This window comes from Amphiura filiformis, chromosome 14 (genome assembly GCF_039555335.1).
Source record: "Amphiura filiformis chromosome 14, Afil_fr2py, whole genome shotgun sequence".
Lineage (NCBI taxonomy): Eukaryota > Metazoa > Echinodermata > Ophiuroidea > Amphilepidida > Amphiuridae > Amphiura > Amphiura filiformis.
Genome location: NC_092641.1, coordinates 10,508,742 through 10,531,203, shown reverse-complemented (window position 1 = coordinate 10,531,203; position 22,462 = coordinate 10,508,742). Strand labels below are relative to the sequence as shown.

Below are 22,462 nucleotides of genomic sequence, written 5' to 3'. Positions count from 1 at the left end.
CGGTCCTTGTCCTGACAGTACAGAGGCTGCCCATGTAGATGGCTCTCACACTGTCCAGCAGTTGCCCTTTTACACCGTAGTCTTCTAGCACAGTCCAGAGTAGATCTCTGTTTACTCGATCAAACGCCTTCTCTTGGTCTATGAATATAGTGTACAGGTCTTGGTTGTACTCAATACTCCTTTCACACAGCTGTCTCAGAGCAAATATGGCATCAGTGCACCCTCTGTTCTTCCTGAACCCAAACTGTGCTTCACTCAGCTGATGTTCAACAACTGGTCTTATTCGTTTCTCTAAGATCTTTGCATAAATCTTCCCAGTATGGCTGAGCAGAGAGATTCCTCTGTATTTGCTACAATCTCTTTTACTCCCTTTTTTCTTCCAGATCGGGACAATATTGCACGTTGCCAGTCATCGGGTGCAGCTCGCTCCTCCCAAGCCCTGTTGAACACTCTTGTCAACCATTTGACTCCTGTATCTCCACAAGCAAGTATGGCTTCTGTTGTGATGTCATCAATTCCAGCTGCCTTGTTTTTGGGACTGGTTTTAATAGAATTTCTGACTTCCTCCTGGAGTATGGGTGGATCAACTTCCTCTTGGAACCGAGGATGGAAGGGCTGCTGCTGTTGTCTGTCACCATCACTGCTTGGGTTATGTGTTTATGTGAAACAGCAACCTTAATGTAATTTGACACCACAGTAACGATAAAGCACCAATTTGGGCTTGTGCTGTCTATAGGCCCCTACTTCTGTGCACGAGCCATGAGCAAGCAGTGTCTCAAGTGCACATTCAGAACGAATGTAGCAAAACTTTGTTTATATCATTAGCACTGACACATTTAATGCTAGTCCAGACTTTGTGTCTTTGTAACATATTAACACCTTTCTAGTTTTTCAATTAACACATTTAATGCTACAACATTTAATGATTTATTGGTCTTGCACAGATCCTGTATACTGTAAATATAAACTTAGAAATGTGAGGAATGTGATTGACTATAGCAAGGAAGAAATTAATGTCCAGACTTGATGTCTTTTTAACATATTACTTTTTAGGTCATTGTTAAGGTGGTGTTAAAGGCAAGGTTTAGGGAAATCATGAATTCCAACATTTTTGCAAATATCTCCAAAACCTTTCACGATACAATCTCAAGTGAGTTTGTACTTATGTAGGGATATGTTGGCCATGTTATGAAGGTAATAAAACCGTTGCCATGGTAACCAAGCAGTTGCTATTGGCTTCTGACCAATCACATTGAAAGTTTTTTCCTGTTTTTTCGCAAATCACTTCATTTGTCTCAATAAAAGTATACTCACATGTTGAGTCATGTTCCTGCGCACCTCCACTGATTTTCCCGTAAAAAAATCCCAGTGGAATTCCTCATGGGGGTCAAAGTGAAATTTTTGTTTTTTGGCCACAGATTCCACATTTCTTACAAACTTTTTACGGGAAAATCAGCAGAGGTCATTCATGATGGTCTTGAACGATTTGACACCATTTCCGAATTTATTTGGACATGTGCAATTTCAACCATATGAGAGCAGTATCCAGGTCTGAAATTTCTTGGTCCCTGGAGAGCAATAATCAGAGGAGGTAGGGTGCTGAAAACACTGCCGAATTTTTTTAAAAATAATTCTCTTCTTCTGTGCCAAAGATGAAAACGATCCATAGATCTTTAATTTGCATTTTAAACCACCTTAAGTTGTTGTAAATTTCTCAGTATCAATAAAATGACTGAGCAAACACAGATAATGGAATTATCTGTGGAGCAAATTAATACCCTTAATTCCAATCAGTTAATTCCAATCATTTACAATGTGATTAAAAAACTAAACTCATGTATAAAGGGCTGTAACTACAGATCTATAATACACTGTAAATGAAAATATCATTGGAAAGAGCAAATTCTACAATGTTTCAATTTAAAAAAATTGATGTAACTGCTCACAGCAAACCCAAGAATAAAACTACCCATATTTAGCGGAACACAAAGCACACAGGTTCACTTCCCACATACCTAGTTTATGCATATTTTTAACATAATGTGACATAAAAATATGCTACAATTTTTATTGAACCTTACCTCTGGCAAAACTACATTTTCCCAGATTATTGTGCAATATATTATATATTTATTTGTATGGCGCAGTTGTATACAGGTTACTGTATATTGGTTACTATATATTGGTTATAGATGGTACAGTTAACTCCACAACTTCAAAAATACGCACTCACACAACAAAAGTCCTAACATTCAAAGCAGCCAACTCCACACAACTCAACCCTATAAAATACCTTCAACTATAAACTACAAACCAGCAAACATGAAACAATCCAATTATACCAAATCTACATTGCCTGCCCAATGCAACCAGCCAAAAACCTGTCAATAGCACCAAATACACTAACAAATATCTACAATCAATAAGAGAGGTACACCACTAACCACTACATCTCCAATTAACTTGTCAGTATACCTACTTTGAAACAGCAACCTTAATGTAATTTGACACCACAGTAACGATAAAGCACCAATTTGGGCTTGTGCTGTCTATAGGCCCCTACTTCTGTGCACGAGCCATGAGCAAGCAGTGTCTCAAGTGCACATTCAGAACGAATGTAGCAAAACTTTGTTTATATCATTAGCACTGACACATTTAATGCTAGTCCAGACTTTGTGTCTTTGTAACATATTAACACCTTTCTAGTTTTTCAATTAACACATTTAATGCTACAACATTTAATGATTTATTGGTCTTGCACAGATCCTGTATACTGTAAATATAAACTTAGAAATGTGAGGAAAAGTGATTGACTATAGCAAGGAAGAAATTAATGTCCAGACTTGATGTCTTTTTAACATATTAACACCTACTTTTTAGGTCATTGTTAAGGTGGTGTTAAAGGCAAGGTTTAGGGAAATCATGAATTCCAACATTTTTGCAAATATCTCCAAAACCTTTCACGATACAATCTCAAGTGAGTTTGTACTTATGTAGGGATATGTTGGCCATGTTATGAAGGTAATAAAACCGTTGCCATGGTAACCAAGCAGTTGCTATTGGCTTCTGACCAATCACATTGAAAGTTTTTCCTGTTTTTCGCAAATCACTTCATTTGTCTCAATAAAAGTATACTCACATGTTGAGTCATGTTCCTGCGCACCTCCACTGATTTTCCCGTAAAAAAATCCCAGTGGAATTCCTCATGGGGGTCAAAGTGAAATTTTTGTTTTTTGGCCACAGATTCCACATTTCTTACAAACTTTTTACGGGAAAATCAGCAGAGGTCATTCATGATGGTCTTGAACGATTTGACACCATTTCCGAATTTATTTGGACATGTGCAATTTCAACCATATGAGAGCAGTATCCAGGTCTGAAATTTCTTGGTCCCTGGAGAGCAATAATCAGAGGAGGTAGGGTGCTGAAAACACTGCCGAAATTTTTTAAAAATAATTCTCTTCTTCTGTGCCAAAGATGAAAACGATCCATAGATCTTTAATTTGCATTTTAAACCACCTTAAGTTGTTGTAAATTTCTCAGTATCAATAAAATGACTGAGCAAACACAGATAATGGAATTATCTGTGGAGCAAATTAATACCCTTAATTCCAATCAGTTAATTCCAATCATTTACAATGTGATTAAAAAACTAAACTCATGTATAAAGGGCTGTAACTACAGATCTATAATACACTGTAAATGAAAATATCATTGGAAAGAGCAAATTCTACAATGTTTCAATTTAAAAAAATTGATGTAACTGCTCACAGCAAACCCAAGAATAAAACTACCCATATTTAGCGGAACACAAAGCACACAGGTTCACTTCCCACATACCTAGTTTATGCATATTTTTAACATAATGTGACATAAAAATATGCTACAATTTTTATTGAACCTTACCTCTGGCAAAACTACATTTTCCCAGATTATTGTGCAATATATTATATATTTATTTGTATGGCGCAGTTGTATACAGGTTACTGTATATTGGTTACTATATATTGGTTATAGATGGTACAGTTAACTCCACAACTTCAAAAATACGCACTCACACAACAAAAGTCCTAACATTCAAAGCAGCCAACTCCACACAACTCAACCCTATAAAATACCTTCAACTATAAACTACAAACCAGCAAACATGAAACAATCCAATTATACCAAATCTACATTGCCTGCCCAATGCAACCAGCCAAAAACCTGTCAATAGCACCAAATACACTAACAAATATCTACAATCAATAAGAGAGGTACACCACTAACCACTACATCTCCAATTAACTTGTCAGTATACCTACTTTGTGCAATTTCACTGGTGCTTATTTGAATTCTGCGATGTCTTGAAGTAATTTGGCAACTCAATTTTAGTATAATATTGTATTTCTAATGTATTTTATAGTGTTTTTTAAATGTGTTTATAATTATGTACTGAGTAATTTTAGTTCTTTTATTTGGTGTGTGTATAAGGGACCCCATCTAGTGGGCCTGCGTGCCTGTTCGGGGTTGCCCTTTTGCAGCGCACACCGCAATTTGATATTTTTATGTGCAATGAAGGTAATAAACTAAACCACACTCTTTATCACAGCCCTGCCAACAAACAAATAAAAATTAACAACTGCACTTACAAACAACATAACAAATAAAACCTGCACACAACCACCAACACAATGAATTTCAATTCTTGACCATAACCCATAACAAATGTGCTACAGCACCATTGGTGCTCTTGTTATAAATGATCTCTTACAAACAAAATAGATCATATTAATTGTTAAACCTTCCTTCGTATGCTCTTTAATAATTTTATATAACATCACTTTAATATACTATTTTTCATTGCATATTCTGCGGTATCCGCGCGTTAATTTCGCACGTGCAAAATCTTCGATACTACCATAAAGCAACCTAGCTGCGTCAGAAGAGATTGAAGTGAAACGTTACACGGGCGTACGATCACGATGAATGAGAATCGCAACCGCTCTTATACATGTACTAGTTTTTCGTAAACGTGTGACGTCATCACCAAATCCTGACCACGACTTGGCTCGTTGGATTCGTCTATAGGGACTGTTTAGTACATTATGTAATAATCAGGACGATATAATCTCATCAAAATATTAATTTATTTTTGTTTTAAGCTTTATTTATTGGACCGATTGGGGCAATCATAGCAAGATTGAGCGAGCTAAACTGGATGGTAGTGAACGATATGTTTTTGTCGATACGGAATTGATCCGACCAAGTGGACTAGCTCTCGATTTTGAAGGTAATACAGGCCTGATAAACACCCTGTTTGTTCTGAACTCGCAGTAAATATAAAAAACAATAAAAGTTCATTAACTTGAACACCAAATAAAAGAAATATATTTCTAATTACACAAGAAATATGAGCAAGGTTTTTAAGTCAAGTCAACACATACATAAATGACAGCCAGTGAAAAAATTTCACTGACTATCCAGGATTTGAACCTGGGACCTTCGGATCACCGGACCGATGCTCTACCAACTGAGCTAATAAGTCAGATGGAGAAGAGCAGTGATGTTATTATCTATAGGCCTTCAGTTCAATACCCGCCCTCTATCATCTTCTCATCCAAGAAGCTTTAAGAAAGAGGTTTGGAAATCCTTTCGAAATTATATTCGAGACGGAGAAATAAAGTTTAATCTATGTGGTAAATTAAATATGAGCAAGGTTTTTAAGTCTCGAATATAATTTCTGAAGGATTTCCAAACCTCTTTCTTAAAGCTTCTTGGATGAGAAGATGATAGAGGGCGGGTATTGAACTGAAGGCCTATAGATAATAACATCACTGCTCTTCTCCATCTGACTTATTAGCTCAGTTGGTAGAGCATCGGTCCGGTGATCCGAAGGTCCCAGGTTCAAATCCTGGATAGTCAGTGAAATTTTTTCACTGGCTGTCATTTATGTATGTGTTGACTTGACTTAAAAACCTTGCTCATATTTAATTTACCACATAGATTAAACTTTATTTCTCCGTACACAAGAAATAGGCATATGCGCGGCACCAAGCTAATTAATATTGAATTTAAAATGTTTTAAAAAAGTTTGTGTTTTATTTAAAAAACAAAAAAGAAAACATACACTAAAGGGGAGATAATTCGATAAAGCAGTACTATTTAGTTGTGGCGGAAACACTAACATTTACGGGGTTGGTGTGTGTGTGGGGGGGGGGGGTCGGGGTTGAGCATATCTTTTACCGGTCTTAGTGGGGCTTTTTTGTTTCAATTTCAGACCATTTTAGGTCCAAATGAGGTGTGTTTTGCGCGAAAAAATTGAATAAATATATCCTATTTGGGCTCAAAATATGGTGTTTTTTGTACTAGAAAGTCAAATGTACAGGTCACTTATTGCTTTATTTCTTCTTCATGTTATGATTTTTAGGGGGGCGATGTCACCCGTTTGCAAACATTTAAGGGGTTGGCACGTATTGCCCACCCCACTTCCACCGCCTATGGTACAATTTATTTTTTGTTGAGGCCACTCACAAAATTTTACCACGTTAAGGGATCTAGAATGAGCGTTTATGGCGTTTCGATAGTATATTTTGTGGGACATGAGAGCACCTCAGACGTATCGAATTGCATTCTGAATACGAAGCATGTCTTTCTGATATCAAATAATTTTCATTTTTTGAAATTCACGATATAATACAAATTTTATGACAAATTTTTAAAATTTGATATATTTTTCAAATTTTTGATATATATTTTATAAATCTAATAATATATTCTTAAAGAGCATGTAGCTGGGAGGAAAAGCCGACGATCAATTGAAAATTTTGACCTTTTATATTGAAGATATGGATTTTTTCCCCAAAAAGACCTATTTTTTGTTGGTGTTTTTTTTGAAAAAAATCCATATCTTCAATACGAAAGGTCAAAATTTTCAATTGATCGTCGGCTTTTAATCCCACCTACATACACTTTATGTATAAATCATCAGATTTATAAAGTTTACTTCAAGTACTGTTAAATATCAAAAATATCAATTTTAAATGATTTGCCATAAAATGTGTATTACATTGCGAATTTCAAAAAATCAAAATTATTTGATATCAGAATGACATTCTTCGTATTCAGAATGCAATTCGATATGTCTGATGTGCTCTAATGTTCCACAATAAATACTGTCCAAACGTTCATACCCCTTCCCTTAATCCTAGAAGTAAATCTTACCATTAACAGTAGACTTCGGTTGTATATATAATTGCGCTTTTATAAATGCGCACGTGACCAGATGGCCAGCGCCATATTTGCATTACATCACTGTCAATCACTGAAATGGCGACCATTGAAGGAGTGGCTACAGTTGTGACCTAGTTTCGTGGCTAGCACTGGCAAGGAACATTGGCTGGAGGTTCGATGCTATAAATTTGCAAGGATAAATCATGGATATCGAAGGATCATGATTATTGCACAGCACCCCCCCCCATGTACAAACATAACTAATGTTTATTTATTTATTTTAATTAATTAATTAATTAATTAATTAATTAATTAATTAATTAATTATTTAATTAATTATTTAATTAATTAATTAATTAATTAATTAATTAATTAATTAATTAATTTATTAATTTATTAATTTATTAATCTATTTATCTATTAATTAATTAATTAATTAATTAATTAATTTATTTATTTATTTATTTATTTATTTATGCGACGAAAAACGAAAAATTTTGAACAAATTGGGAAACTAATTTTTCCTGTACAAATGAATGCCGACCCCAAATTTCGGAAATTTCAGGACAATTTTTTTTTTTATTTTCTCAAATTGAAATTTATTTACAGATTTTTGTGATTTTTTGGGTTATTTAAAAAAAAAATACCAACCGACCGACCGACCCTACTTGAAAGGTCCGTCCGCCCGTAGAACAGGGTTTCTTTTTTTCTTGCCTTACTTATAATTTTATATATATTATTTGTCCCCCCTTTCCCCCAAAACCACCCTCCCCTTTTACACTCATAAATTAATTGTTTTTTGCAAAAACAGCAAAAAGTAGGTATAGAGAAAGTAAGCATCGGATTGTCTGCGTGGCACATCCCCATACACAAATGTTCGACCCGGGATGTTCGATTAATTCATGTGCTTTATATTGTACCACAGCTCAGAGATTGTATTGGTGTGACGCAGGAATGGACCGGGTAGAAACTGTTGACTTCACCGGTGGAAACAGGAAAAATTTATTTGAAGGTTACATTTTTAACATGAACTCGTTTGATCTGGCCATCAGTGGAAATTACATTTACTGGACCGATTGGGCGTACTTGAATATACTACGCATGGATAAATACGCTGGTTTGATTAGTTTGGAGGCAGCGACGCCGCCTCTTTTGGCACAGGGCGGTGGAATACACATAGGTTTGTTGCCTTTTTGGATTTTGTTTTATTAAGGTGGGAGTAACTTGTTGTGACGTTTTCTGATAAAATCATTAATTTTCTAAAAAGTAAACATCAAAGTTATAGCAATAACGGTTACAATGAAATCCATCATTGGGGGATAATTAGTGTGTCGATAGGCCTATATCATAGGTCTACCATTAATTTCAATATTTGTTGTGGTGCCCCAAGGTTCATAGCCATATAGGCTTACGCTCTTTTCGGCGGTTAAATTGTTCTTTCAAATTATTTTCTGCTGGAAATTTTCACTTTCATTGCTAGGAGTGGGCGCAGAATCGATGCTAAATTGGTCAATTCGGCGCCCCTAAGAGTGGCGGCCAGGGCACGTGCCCCCTCTGCCCCCCCATCGTTATGCCACTGTGTTTTGACGGTCTCGAGCAGCCAGATACATTTGAAATATCAGACTAATGCCATGAAAATAATTTGTATGATGATTTATATGTATTGAATTGGTGTGAATCATGTGAATATAAAGCTGCTACCATGGCTACGATTTGATTCGATGGTACAAAAATGTGACGACCTCAGATCAGGGCCAATCAAAATTCGTCTTATACGGCCATTGTTGTTGTATCTTTATTCCCTTATACAAAGAGGCACACCCCTCCATATTTCTATGGGCATTTAGTACACAGTGCCTTATCTCATTCTTCTTTATCTCGGGTTAAATAATGTAGGTTTTGTTTAGTTTTTCCTCAAATTTGCCATGGGGTTCGATATTTTCCCATTTTCATTGAAATTCTATCACACAAGGACAATGAAGGATTAGTAGTATATTGAAGTATTAATACCCAAATTGCTTACTAGGTATAGCTAAGACACAAGTCTATAATCGTGGAAAATATCAAAATCCATTTTTTTTTCACTTGCTCTTAGCAAATATCCCTCCACCAACTAGTACTAGCAGGCCAACTACCCCATCACCGCCTACAACTACTACGCGCCCTATACAGACAGGCATTGTGACAGACGTAAAGACGACAGCCGCATCCCCATCCACATCAACTACGCGGAAGCCTTATACCACGTCATCAAACGTTCAAGGTCCTGCAATATTTATAGGTACGTTTAGGCAAATGTATCATATACGTAACGTAGCCACAGATACGTTCGTCCCGTCTAATTTCTTGTGGTGTAGCCAGGTGTGTGGTGCAAAGAATGTAGTCACGGGTTGGTATTCGGGAAAGCGAAAACATAAAACTGCATGTCTTCACGGCTTACTCTAGTATAATATATATATGAGACTGAACCTGACGCAAATTATTTTCATACTGCATCGGGCATATACGGGTGAGAAAGTGGTGGGCTACGTGTTAATGGCTTGAGCGGAGAAAAGCTCTGAGGATGGAACATTGCATTAACAACTCTTCCTATACCTTTGTACAGGAGCCAACCGTTGTTAATCCGTGATGAATCCACAGTCCAGTAGCGTATACGCGAACGCAAAGTTACGCGTACGCATTACGCATGAGCGCGTAAAATTCGTCATGCCTGGAACGTATGCGTAAACATGAACTCTCTTATGTTGGCGGTAGCAGCTAAGTATTACCGCTTTATTCTTTAGTTTTATTGCCGATATCAACAGAAAATACCGTGATCTTCTTGTAAGGTTGAGTGGCAATGACAAATGGACATTCTGAATGAAATAATCATGTGAATTAGACATCTTTAGCTTGTTTCGTTGTTGAAAATGATTCAATCATGTTTCACCGTTGTTCATCACAGATTAACAAATCGCGTCCGGCGCGTCTGCATGGTTTACTTCGCTCGGGCAGCTAAAGCTGCCCTCGCGAAGTAAACCACTCAGACGACGCGGACGAAGTAAACCACTCAGACGACGCGTCAGGCGCGTCTGCATGGTTTACTTCGCTCGGGCAGCTAAAGCTGCCCTCGCGAAGTAAACCACTCAGACGACGCGGACGCATCGTTGTTAATCGGTGATGAACAACGGTGAAACATGATTGAATCCCTAAATAAACAAGTAAACAAGTAAACAAGTAAACAAGTAAAACAATAGAAAAATAAACAAGGGGTTTATCTTTGATCTTCTACAGTAGTTGCTGTGTCTGTGGGTGTTACTGCATTCGTCTGCATAATGGTCTTCATACTGGTCATTGTTGCATGTCATTGTAAATCTAGGTAAGAAAACAAGTTGACCGTCTCCTTTCAATAAGTTTATTATCATCACCATTAGGACCAGAAACTTTAGGTTTAGGCTTAGACCTCTCCACGGAGAAATACTCCCATAGTCGACAAGGTGGACATATGAATTTGTCCTCTTCACTCAATCTTCATTATCAGCGTGACTTGTTTTCGGGTCAGAAAAGGCTTGAAAAACCTGTGACATATGGCCGATTTCGCACGGTTTTAAGTCCGTTGTTTTGAATGGAACGGTCTTTTTTTCACGGACACAAAGGGTTTGTTGAAGCTTAATTTGTTACCGATCTTGTAGTATAAAATATATATTTATATCTTGTAAAAATCCGCCGTCATTTAATTTTTTCTGTTCCTAAGTTTCGTCAAATTTCCTATGGCATGATCGTTTTTAGTCCACGGTGACCGGTTTCTTCTTCGTATAAATCCTCATGTGTGTATTATTTCTTTTGGATGAAAGCGCCATCATTTTACTGACACTCGGTCTTTTCAAATATTGAGTTTTAGTTTCTCTATTGTTCAGAAACCAAAAATTAGGAGATTAAAAGGTGGAGCAGAACTGCACACTGGTCTGCAATCATAACATTCATTAGAGAATGAATTTGGAGAAAACTTTCTGATAATTACAAACATTCGCTGAGCAGCAAGACCTTCCCTCTAAGCTTTTAATCCGATAAGCTGATTATCTATTTGTTTTCATGAATTGGAAGCCATTCTTTGATGTATTACTGAGCTCAATCATCTGAAATTACAGGAGCGTGAGCCACCCAGGCTGGTGGCTCAGCATAGTATTTTATTAACAGAAGGTTTTCTCCAAATTCATTTCATAATGTGTGCTGGGAGGACACAGTAGGTCTATTATAATGGTCTATTGTGCTAAGCATAATTATTATCGGATATCTATCACCTCTGCCGGTACTTGATGCTCTATGACCGGTGACCGGTTTCTTCTTCGTATAAATCCTCATGTGTGTATTATTTCTTTTGGATGAAAGCGCCATCATTTTACTGACACTCGGTCTTTTTAAATATTGAGTTTTAGTTTCTCTATTGTTCAGAAACCAAAAAATAGGAGATTAAAAGGTGGAGCAGAACTGCACACTGGTCTGCAATCATAACATTCATCAGAGAATGAATTTGGAGAAAACCTTCTGATAATTACAAACATTCGCTGAGCAGCAAGACCTTCCTTCTAAGCTTTTAATCCGATAAGCTGATTATCTATTTGTTTTCATGAATTGGGAAACCATTCTTTGATGTATTACGGAGCTCAATCATCTGAAATTACTGGAGCGTGAGCCACCCAGGCTGGTGGCTCAGCATAGTATTTTATTAACAGAAGGTTTTCTCCAAATTCATTTCATAATGTGTGCTGGGAGGACACAGTAGGTCTATTATAATGGTCTATTGTGCTAAGCATAATTATTATCGGATATCTATCACCTCTGCCGGTACTTGATGCTCTATCAAATCTGATTAGTCCAGTATCTACGGGAAGTTAATAATGACCCCAGGACTCTACCAAACCAACTTTTTAGCTTCCTTTTATGATCCTATAACACGTTGAAGATGTTAACAAAAAATAAATCCCGGCACTTCGGCCATATTCAAGGTTAAAGGTCAACACAGTGGTCAAATTTCAAAGTGGCTCAAATCTGGTTAACAATTAATTATTCCTCTCATTGCAAGGATTCAGAAAATAGTTTGACCTAGTCATGATCATACTCTCAGACACCGCCACACCCACTCATCAGCTATCACTTCCACAAGATCACCCACTGAACTTACACACCCTCAAATACACCCCACCAGAGTCCAGTGGCGGCGCTACGGGGAGGGGGGGGGGGGGGGTCAGTCCCCAAAATATTTTTCTTGCCCTCCCCACTTTCAAGGTAAAACCCAAAAAATTACACAAATATCCCCTTTTTGCGGCAATTTTGGGCAAAATTGGTTGATTTTGCCTCCCCTAAAATTTACTTTTCACTCCCATGCCCCCCCCGAAAAAGTTTTCCTGGTGCTTCCACTGCACCAGACACCCAATATCATTCCTCATTCGTGCACGCAACACACAGACATCTCCTTTCAAACACACACGAATGTAATTTTGTTAAATAAATTAGATTAAGATCATGGAATGTACAAATGTACCACAAGAAGACAAAATTAATTTATTGCACAGTTAGATCATTGTGTTTGAAATGCGTCGAACTTTCCGCTCTCTGCAAGTTTTGTTATTAAATGATATCAAATTGATTATTAACTATTACTGGACTTACTATTTTGAACTGGCGACAGTTTCACATCCCCATCCGGGATATTTCCTCAGGCCGTCTGAGTTTTCGGCGGCGATTGATATCAGGTGGTATGCGCCGTGCATTCTCTAAATCCAGTAAATTTCCATCGTCAACCGTGTAATTGAATGGGATTATTTTGAAATTTTAAAACGCTTGATATATCACAAACAAATAGGCCTATGTTAATAAATAATATAAATACAAGCTAAAACCGTTGGGGTTCGATAATGAACCCCACAAAACTAACCGAGTATATGGAAAATGCCATACGGCCGGGCGGTTTCACAAGTTGCCGGCTCTATCATGCCACTCGCCGCCTGATTGATATAACAATAATCTGTATCTTTTCGTTACCAGGGCAACCAAGCAATCATCTACGTTGGCAACTACGCAATCCGGATCTACGTTGGCACGTAAAGAGTCCGATCACCTTTACATGGAGTCATATTCGCACCAAGATGGAGGTTCTGAAACCAATACCACAGCCATGTTCGATAACAATCTCCAGGGATATAACTCGTACATCACTAATTAAATAACTCTTTTATTTATCCGTTTCCATTGTGATGTGCCCTGAGTATAGTTTGATTATTTATCTTTGTTTATAAAAGAAGAACAAAAAAGAAGCGCAGTGATTTAGGTTGTCGCTGACCATTACGGCCCCACATCATTCCATAAACCATTTAACAATTTTTGTTGCTTAAAGAGCGCACACCCTAGACATTCCACAAATAACCTTCGCAACCAGGATCAGCTCCCCGAGTTTCGTACGTGTTGCAACGAGACAATTAGCAGTAAGTTCCTTGTCCAGGGAATTTCAAGCTAACTCAATTTTTCCAATCTCTTGTACCATAGTCGAACGCCTTATCGATTGAGCTAACTTGACTTGACTGTTTACAACTTGAAGCTATGAGAGATGTGAGACAAGGGATAATACCTTGGAAGTAATCATGCAAGAGTTTGTGTTATGGCATGTTTTAAGGGAAATCCCTTTGGTACAGTAAACAAACTCAATCAGAGTTATTGAAGTCATAGGGATTCCCATATTGCTCAATCATAGTTCATTGCTTAGTGTTAACTGGGGAATCCCCAAGAATATAAAGTAGATATGACATCAGGGGAATACCCACAGGAGAATGGTCTATTAATAGATTTGGGGTTTTCATGGAGTATAAAAAGGTGAAAACTTTAGTTTGTTCTTGGCAGAATATCATGAGAGTCAGTTTGTAAATTTTCTATGTATTGGTCAACCTGTGCTTCAAAAGGAGGTACATTTTAACCAGTTTACATAGCCAATAAAGTGCTATTTTAATACAGCAACGATGGAGATTTTGAGTACACGAATGTGCTCCTCCTCATCAAAGGATTACAATTCTTCTGTCGGCTTGCTGGAGTCTAGTTTTAAAACAACACATCTGTCAATAAAGTGGAGCAGTGCATAAAGAAGCTTGTTTCCTGGAGAGAGAGTGATTGGTGAAAGAAACACCATTTTTGGAGAACTGCGCAAGGAGTTAAGTGTATGGAGAACTGCTCAAGGAGTTAAGTGTTTGGAGAACGGCGCAATGAGTTAAGTGTTTGGAGAACTTCGTAAGGAGGTAAGTGTTTGGAGAACGGCGCAAGAAGTGTTTGGTGACCTGCGCAAGAAGTTTTAAAAGTGTTTGGAGAAAGCAGTATCATTTCTGTGCGAGGATTTTATATACAAATGCAAGTGTACACTGGACTTACAAGGATATACATCAAACATCCATAACATTGCAAGAACTCTATGATCACCAAGACTGCTGGTTAAGTACTGATTAGTTAAAATTGTGATTGTGTGATTATATTGTATGTGCAATTGTTGTTATGGACCAATCATATCTGACTTAGTTTGTGTTGTTCCATCTAGTTTTTGTTAACTTTATCAAACAGTATATTGTTGTTGTGCATTCGTGTGAATTTGGGTAAAAGGTGATTTTGGCCTTGAGTCAGTTGTGGCTCGTAACAAAATCGGGGGCTCGTCCGGGAAATACACTGTAAAAAGAAAAGTTCACATTAAACTTCCCCTAAAACATGCCATAACACACAAACTCTTGCACGATTACTTCCAAGGTGTTCCCCTTGTCTCATACCTCTCATGACATAGCTTCTAGTTGTAAACAAAGATAAATAATCAAATTAAATTACTCAAGGTACATCACACCATGAACCCTGAACGTCTGTTAAATCATCAAGTATTGACTTCCATGCATAAAGTTTCTATTATTTTTAAGATTCATAGCGATAATACCATGCCAAAATATTTGGTTTATGACACCAAGTTTATTTGTTATACCATGTATTACTTTTGGCATTAATAATGGTACATACCGGTTATGATGGTTTCTTTTGAGTTCAAGACGTGGCACCCTGAAACCAGATCGCCAGAAAGAAAGTTCGTTTAAAACACATACCACGACCAGTACTATTTAGTAGTTCGTCCGATATACGGACATACCACAAGTTCGCCCCAATTGACATGCGCATATTTTGGGGATGGCTTTGGGGTCATCAGCCCGCCAGGAGGAAAAGCTGGGGGCGGCGAAAAGAAAGGAGCGGCAGAAGAAGAAGGGGCGGCAAAAGAAGTTTATATTAAAGAAAAAAAAACAGTAATTAAAGAAAAAGGGCGGAAAATTGTCAAAAATGTTTGAAAAACTTTCTATATTTAGTTTCTATTATCCTCTTATTTTGCTCTTCACTTTTCAAACCACCAAAAATAAAACGGGGTAAAGATTTTCTGGATGTTCAAGAGGACGCCAAAATTGCACCTTTTCTCCAGCCCCCGGGGTAGGAGCGGCCATGGAACACCACCGACCACTGATATATATTACAAATTACGACCAGTTCGTCCCAAGTTCATTCGCTAGATGTTAAGTTGCCGTAGTGCATGCAACCAAGACATCAATCAGTAAAATGCAGTGGAAGGGTAGACTAATTCCAATCAGCCGTCTACACTTCGCATGTACTGTGTATGCTTCGTAGTGACGACTGATTATCTTACAGCCAATATCATGACGGACTTCTGAAAACTATTCAATGCGACTTTGGTTGTGCGCCGTAGCGCGACTGACTAGCGGCGCCCGTGTACCGCGTCGCTGTACTGCGCCGCTGTGACAAGATCGCGCTCTGAACTTCTAAAAACAACAAACTCGGTCAAAAGGTCAATTTGGACACAACTGCGCACGCTCTATGCCACAGGAATCCTGTTGCAAAATCCGTCACTTTTTTTCCACGTAGTTTTCTCAGTCGTCAATCCAGACGGTTGACGACTGAGGGCAGCAGTCTAGTGGAAGGGTCCCTTTTCCCCGTCTTTCTCATGCACTTTTTAGAATATTTCTATTTTTACGTTCCTTTCATTTCCTTCTTTAATTACTTCTACTCATATTGTTTCCCTTTATATCACCTCCCCTTGATGCTGGCTTTCCGGAGATCTTTATTTGTTACTTATTTCCTTCACTTTATTTCGATCTGTCTTCCTCTTCTGTCCACCTTCTGTCAGATTTCTTTAAATATTCCTCTATTATTATTATTATACACAGTAAACATGGTAAAGACTACAGTCCAGAGTGTATATGCAGCTGCAGGGTGTTTGAGTGTAATATACAGACCGCTTTTATCTTTTCAATTATTTTATGTATGTTTAGGCCATCTTAAAGGGGTATTTCGTGATCCGTAGCCTCATTCCCCACTTTTCTCACTTTTCTCAAAAAAACAAACAAAAACAACAACAAACAAACAAACAAACAAACAAACAAACAACCAAAAAACAAACAAACAAAAAGAAAACGCAAAATCGGAATCAACTGAAATTTTGGAAATAAGCTTTTTTCGCTACTCAATGAAAATTAATGTCATAAAAAGAGGATGCTAGGATCACGAAATACTTCTTTAATTTAAAATAGTTTGTCTCAATACTAAAATCGCCAGCTTTTTTCGCGCGTTATTGCCGCTGGATTGAGTAAACTTTATTTTTTCCCTTTTTTCAATTCCGACACAAAAACTCACGTCTGACATCATCATACGTGAAAATAACCTAAATCGTAAATCTTAATAAAAGTCTTCATCTCGACCACAGTGAAAACTCCTCGAAAGAAGAAAAGTGGTTTATTCTTGTCAAAAAGCTTGTCCAACAGATAAAAAAAAGTTAAAGTAAAAATATCCTTAAAAAACGCATTCCGCATTAGGTTTGCAACCTACCGCCATGTTGCAACTTAGGAATAGCTTTGAGACAAACTATTAAATAAAGATGGCCATATAATAATAACAAGAGCAAGACATTTACACGCATATATATTATGTTCAAATTACTTGTGTACTATAATTTTAGGAATATCATATCAAATAACAAACTGCGCAAGACGCTATTGGCTCTAAATGGTGACTGATACCAAGTGTCATGCTCATACGACAGTTTATAGTAATTTGACCTCAAATGACCCTGAAATGACCGTCAAAATATGACTCTAAATGGTGACAGTACCCACCAAGTTTCATGTCCATGCGACAGTTTATTACTAATTTGACCTCAGATGACCCCGAAATGACCCTCCCAAAATTTGGCTCTAAATGGTGACTGTACCCACCAAGTTTCATGCCCATACGACAGTTTATACTAATTTGACCTCAGATGACCCTCCCAAAATTTGGCTCTAAATGGTGACTGTACCCACCAAGTTTCATGCCCATACGACAGTTTATACTAATTTGACCTCAGATGACCCCGAAGTGACCCTCCCCAAATTTGGCTCTAAATGGTGACTGTACCCACCAAGTTTCATGACCTCGGGTGACCTTGACCCACTAACCAAAACAAACTTGTTCTAAAAAGCGCCCTCTTTGGCAATTAGAAAAAACCGTTGTGACATGATGCTTAAATCAACGTTAAGGGCGCAGTCTTAGCTCTCAAATGCCTTTTGTTTTGTTCAATTTGCTTGTTTTAATCTCGAGATATGTTTATTTAAAAGGGCATTTCGTGATCCACAGCCTCATCCCCCCACTTTTCTCAAAAAAAGTTGAGATTTTTAAACCACTGGATACCTCTGGCTATATAATGTTTATGTACCAAATATTTCTTGCAGATTAATTCGTTTAGCAAAAATATCGCCAAATTTGAATTTCGTTCTGGTATACCAGAACGAAATTACAACAGTGGCCTATGGGGCAGTGTAACACATATAATCATGCATAACTCGCAAACGCAAAATCGGAATCAACTTAAATTTGGGGAATAAGCTTTTTTTGTGGATATCTACTGAAAAATGTCATAAAAAGAGGATGCTAGGATAACGAAATCCTCCTTTAACAAGGAAAGGGTAAAATCACAATTGTGCCACTTGGGAAGAGAGCTGTAGGCCTACATGTAAATCAATGATAGCTGATGTTGATGCGTCTAATGCACCCCCACCCCCCCACCCTTCGGGGAAAGAGTAAAATCACAATTGTGCCACTTTTACTTGGGAAGAGAGCTGTACATGTAAATCAATGATAGCTGATGTTGATGCGTCTAATGCACTCCCCCTTCGGGGCTCGTGCATTAGACGCATCAACATCAGCGTGCATTATTTTGTCTAATTTCTCTCCCAACAAGTAATACGCATTTATTAACCTATAAGTGTGCAATATTTGCTTGTCTTTTAGCATGTCTTGAGTGACAAAGAGAACAGAATTTACCATGATAAAATCATTGACATGCACGTGTATTTAAGGTGGTACTACACCCTTTGATAAATTTGTGACTATTTTTGCATTTTTCTCAAAAATAATAACACACTGGTAACAAGGTTTTTATATTATAGGGGCAAGGAATCCAGTTACTACACTGGAATTTCAGTGACTCGAGACAAGCGGTACGTTATTTATGATAAGAAAAGAGGTACCGCTAGAATGTACCTCATTTCTTAACATTATAATGAACCCCTTGTCTTGAATCACTGAAGTAATTGGATTCCTTGCCCCTATAATATTATATAACTTTTGTTACCAGTGTGTATTTATTTTTTGAGAAAAATGTAAAATTAGTCAAAATTTATCAGGGGGTGTAGTACCACCTTAATTTTACAGCAGAATGTGAAATATTTATTTATCTTTTAATCTGTTTTAAGTGGAAAAAGAGGATCATTATTGCTGTATCATGATAAAACAGTAAAAACAGTAAAACATTTTTGTATTGTTGTGTAATTGATGCATTTTTTTGATTTCACGAAGGAACTCTTGATAAACTTGATTACATGTACAACCCTCTTCCCTAGTAAAACTGGCACAATTGTGATTTTACCCTTTCGCCGTTAACTAAACATATCTCGAGATTAAAACAAGCAAATTGAACAAAACAAACGGCATTTGAGAGCTAAGACTACGCCCTTAACGCTGATGTAAGCATCATGCCACAACGATATTTTCTAATTGCCAAAGAGGGCGCTTTTTACTTGCACAACTTTTTTGAGACAGGCTGTAGTAAATTTCTTACTGTTACAGGACTTATGCGACCTTTGCTAAGATAGTTAAATTTGAAAGGAGTATGCAACGGAAAATAATTTTTAAAAATTGTATCATTTTGATCTTTTATAGACATATACCTCTACATAATGTATAGACGGCATTCCAGTTGTAGTAATAATTCCGATTTCGATTAGTAATCATTATTAACTTTAAGATTGAATTTACAGCCCTACCAAATTGGGCATTCGATGGGTAAGCAATAATATAGCCCGAGTTTTTTGTTCATTATGTAGCCTATTAAAATATCCCATTATTTAGTACAATAATAAATAGTTTAAGGTTAGCCGAAAGGTTTTTCATGCGCTTGATTTCAGAGGGCGTAAGTTCATAACAGAAACAGCCATGCAGAAAATGAACAAGCGTACCGGGAGGTATAAGCCTACTTTAATAATTATAATAGAATATGCCCGCCTCATGAAGATACGCCACCGTCTAGAAAATGTGTTGATATTAAATTTATAGAGCCTTGATATCTTTGATGAAATAAATAAATAACATCAACAACAACATCACAAAGCAATTATTATTTGTAAATCGAATTTGGGAATATTCAACAAGACAGACTTAGCAGGCCTACAAATTTCTGAATTATATAAAGTGAAAAACAATAAATCACTGTAGTCAGCGAATCAATCAAATATACAAAAACTATAAAAGAAAGGAGCAAGAAAGAATAAAGAAATAGTGAATAAAAAGAAAAAGAAAGAAAGAAAGAAAGAAAGAAAAGAGAAAAAGAAAGAAAGAAAAAAGAAATGAAAAAAGAAAAGGAGAAAGAAAAGAGGGAAGAACAGAAGTAAAAATAAGAAAAGAGGAAAAAAACAGAAATTTCAGCTACACGGGGACTCGAACCCACAAAAATTAATCATAATAGATTCAAAGTCCAACGCTCTATCCGCTCGGCCACACATCAGCTTATCCAATTGATTGGCGAAAGGGATATATAATTATAATTTGACGCAATGACGTGATTACAATTGCGTCCGCATAATGGCTCTTAGAATAAACACGCATGTCGCCGCTGAAATTTTGGACAAACCCGATGGAGAAAAACCTCGTTTTTTGCAAAACTAGCTTCAATTTGGAGTGAAAATCAAATGGAATAGCAATTGGCAGAATGTTGAGAAATAATGTAGGTATTCAGATGTCTAAATTAACGTCCCGTAATCAAGATATCGATAATTTCACAAACCAGCTTTTTCTCAAGCAAATTCTCCAAAATTTCCCCCCAAAACGGGCTTTTAAAATTTAATCGGTACTGTATTTGGCAACATTATTTCTTTGATCGATTTGTAGTACAATACGAAAAAGAAGAAAACAATCACTCGGCGTGGATTTATACGGGGCGCACATTTGAAAAAAAAACGTCATGGAACGTGTTTTTGATCTTGTGAACATGGTGCGTAAAAATGCTTTAAACGAAGGATTTTCAAATTTATTCTAAAAATGTGTATATAACACACACAAAAATGTTAAGCTACATCCAATGCACCAACATTTCACTCGTTGCGACATTTGATTACTGAGAAAACTCTGTTTTAGAGAACAACTTTATACGGCTTTTATGCGTTTTTTATACGTTTCTTCGTGTAACCTTAATACTAGATAAAATTTATGACAAAAGATAATACTAGTAATCATAATGCACGGAGTCACGGACTTTAATCTGCTGAATCTGTCATGGGGAAACCCCATTTTGATTTCAAAGTGCAGGTCCGGTATCGATAATAATTAATATGAAATCATATAACCTTATTTGAAGGCGCTATCGGTGATTTGATAAATCAGAAAATCTTCATCAACATTAAGAAGTAATGATGTACCTGTGACCGTAAGCAAAGCAATGACATGAATAAAATTTGACATTTTAGTTGTGGAGGTTTCTGAATGTACGGACTCTTATGCTTCATGTACGGACACTTCCAGTGTGTTTCTACCGAGGGCCAAATTCCGTGCCGTGCCGGGTCATGGCGGGTAACAAACCCAGTAGAAACGAACTGTGCCGTGTCATGCCGGGTCATGTGCTCGCCTTTCGTGATCCACCTCTTGAGGTATTTTGTGCCCAGAAAATAGCGGGTCAAAAAGCCGTGCCCTCAGTATAAACACGCTGTTATACTCCAACACACGCTGGTAATAATTGTGGCATTTATGGAAGCAAGCTCACGTGTTGCATACCCGGCAAAAACAAAAATGTTCTAAAACATAGGCGTAGATCCCGGGGTGATTGGGGATAAATTCCCCCAATATTTTGCCTTTGTCCATACAATCATCCCCCAATGTTGACGCCTGTATGTGTGTTTCTGACCAAATTAACCTAATTTTTGGCCATTTTAGCCCCAAAAGTGCAAATTTATTCCACTTTTGCACCATATTTCATTAGTTTAGATTAAATATGGCGAAGACTTCGCACATATTTGTACCATAAACGTCTCATGTCGTCAAACGGTGCTGGATTTACTATACTTCAAGAAATTTTTTCCAACCCCATCCCCCCAATGTCAAAAAGATATCTCCTGGATCTCCCGGAGGGGGTTCTCCCTGGTTGAAGGTATACGGGGATGTGCCACGGTTTTGGGGTACCTTTTCAGTAATTTTGGTATATCAATGGGTGGGTTTTCAGTGGAGACCAATGCGCCCAATTGGGCGCATTTGGGCAATTAAGTACCCCTAAAAGCGCCAAATTAGGGCAAATTTGGGTGCTTTTTGGGTGTTTTTTGTGGAAAATTGGTAAACTGATGGGTGGCAAAATCAGCAAAAAGTAGGTATAGAGAAAGTCAGCATCCGAAAGTCTGCGTGGCACATCCCCGTAAATTTTTTTCGAAGACCCCCCCCCGGGCGGATCTACACCACTGTTCTTAAAACGTTTATTCAAAATGTTTTAATAACATTTAAATGTCGGGTTATATAAAGATGATGAATAAGTTTTTTAAACGTTATTGTAAAATATTTTGGGTAATGCATTTTTGCAAAAATGTTTTAAGAGTGTCATTAAAACGTTTTTATACCCTTTATGTAACCCGACATTTAATGTTATCAACAATTTGAAACTGTTGCGATTTGGAAGTTCACA

At 37.2% G+C, this 22,462-nt stretch overlaps 1 protein-coding gene and 2 non-coding genes across 3 annotated transcripts in view; 2 read left to right on the top strand and 1 right to left on the bottom strand.

Moving 5' to 3' along the window:
- The window catches only part of LOC140169178 (low-density lipoprotein receptor-related protein 5-like), a 78,459-nt gene that overhangs the window by 3,415 nt on the left and 52,582 nt on the right, over positions 1-22,462 (top strand). Inside the window, exons 4-6 of the mRNA XM_072192435.1 lie at positions 5,145-5,272; positions 8,138-8,392; positions 9,308-9,493. Of these exons, the coding sequence (XP_072048536.1) occupies positions 5,145-5,272; positions 8,138-8,392; positions 9,308-9,493 (569 nt within the window). The remainder of the gene's footprint in view (positions 1-5,144; positions 5,273-8,137; positions 8,393-9,307; positions 9,494-22,462) is intronic.
- On the bottom strand, positions 5,455-5,528 carry Trnat-ggu (transfer RNA threonine (anticodon GGU)). Its single transcript has one exon. It is a non-coding gene; the product is annotated as a tRNA-Thr (tRNA).
- On the top strand, positions 5,832-5,905 carry Trnat-ggu (transfer RNA threonine (anticodon GGU)). The gene has a single exon. It is a non-coding gene; the product is annotated as a tRNA-Thr (tRNA).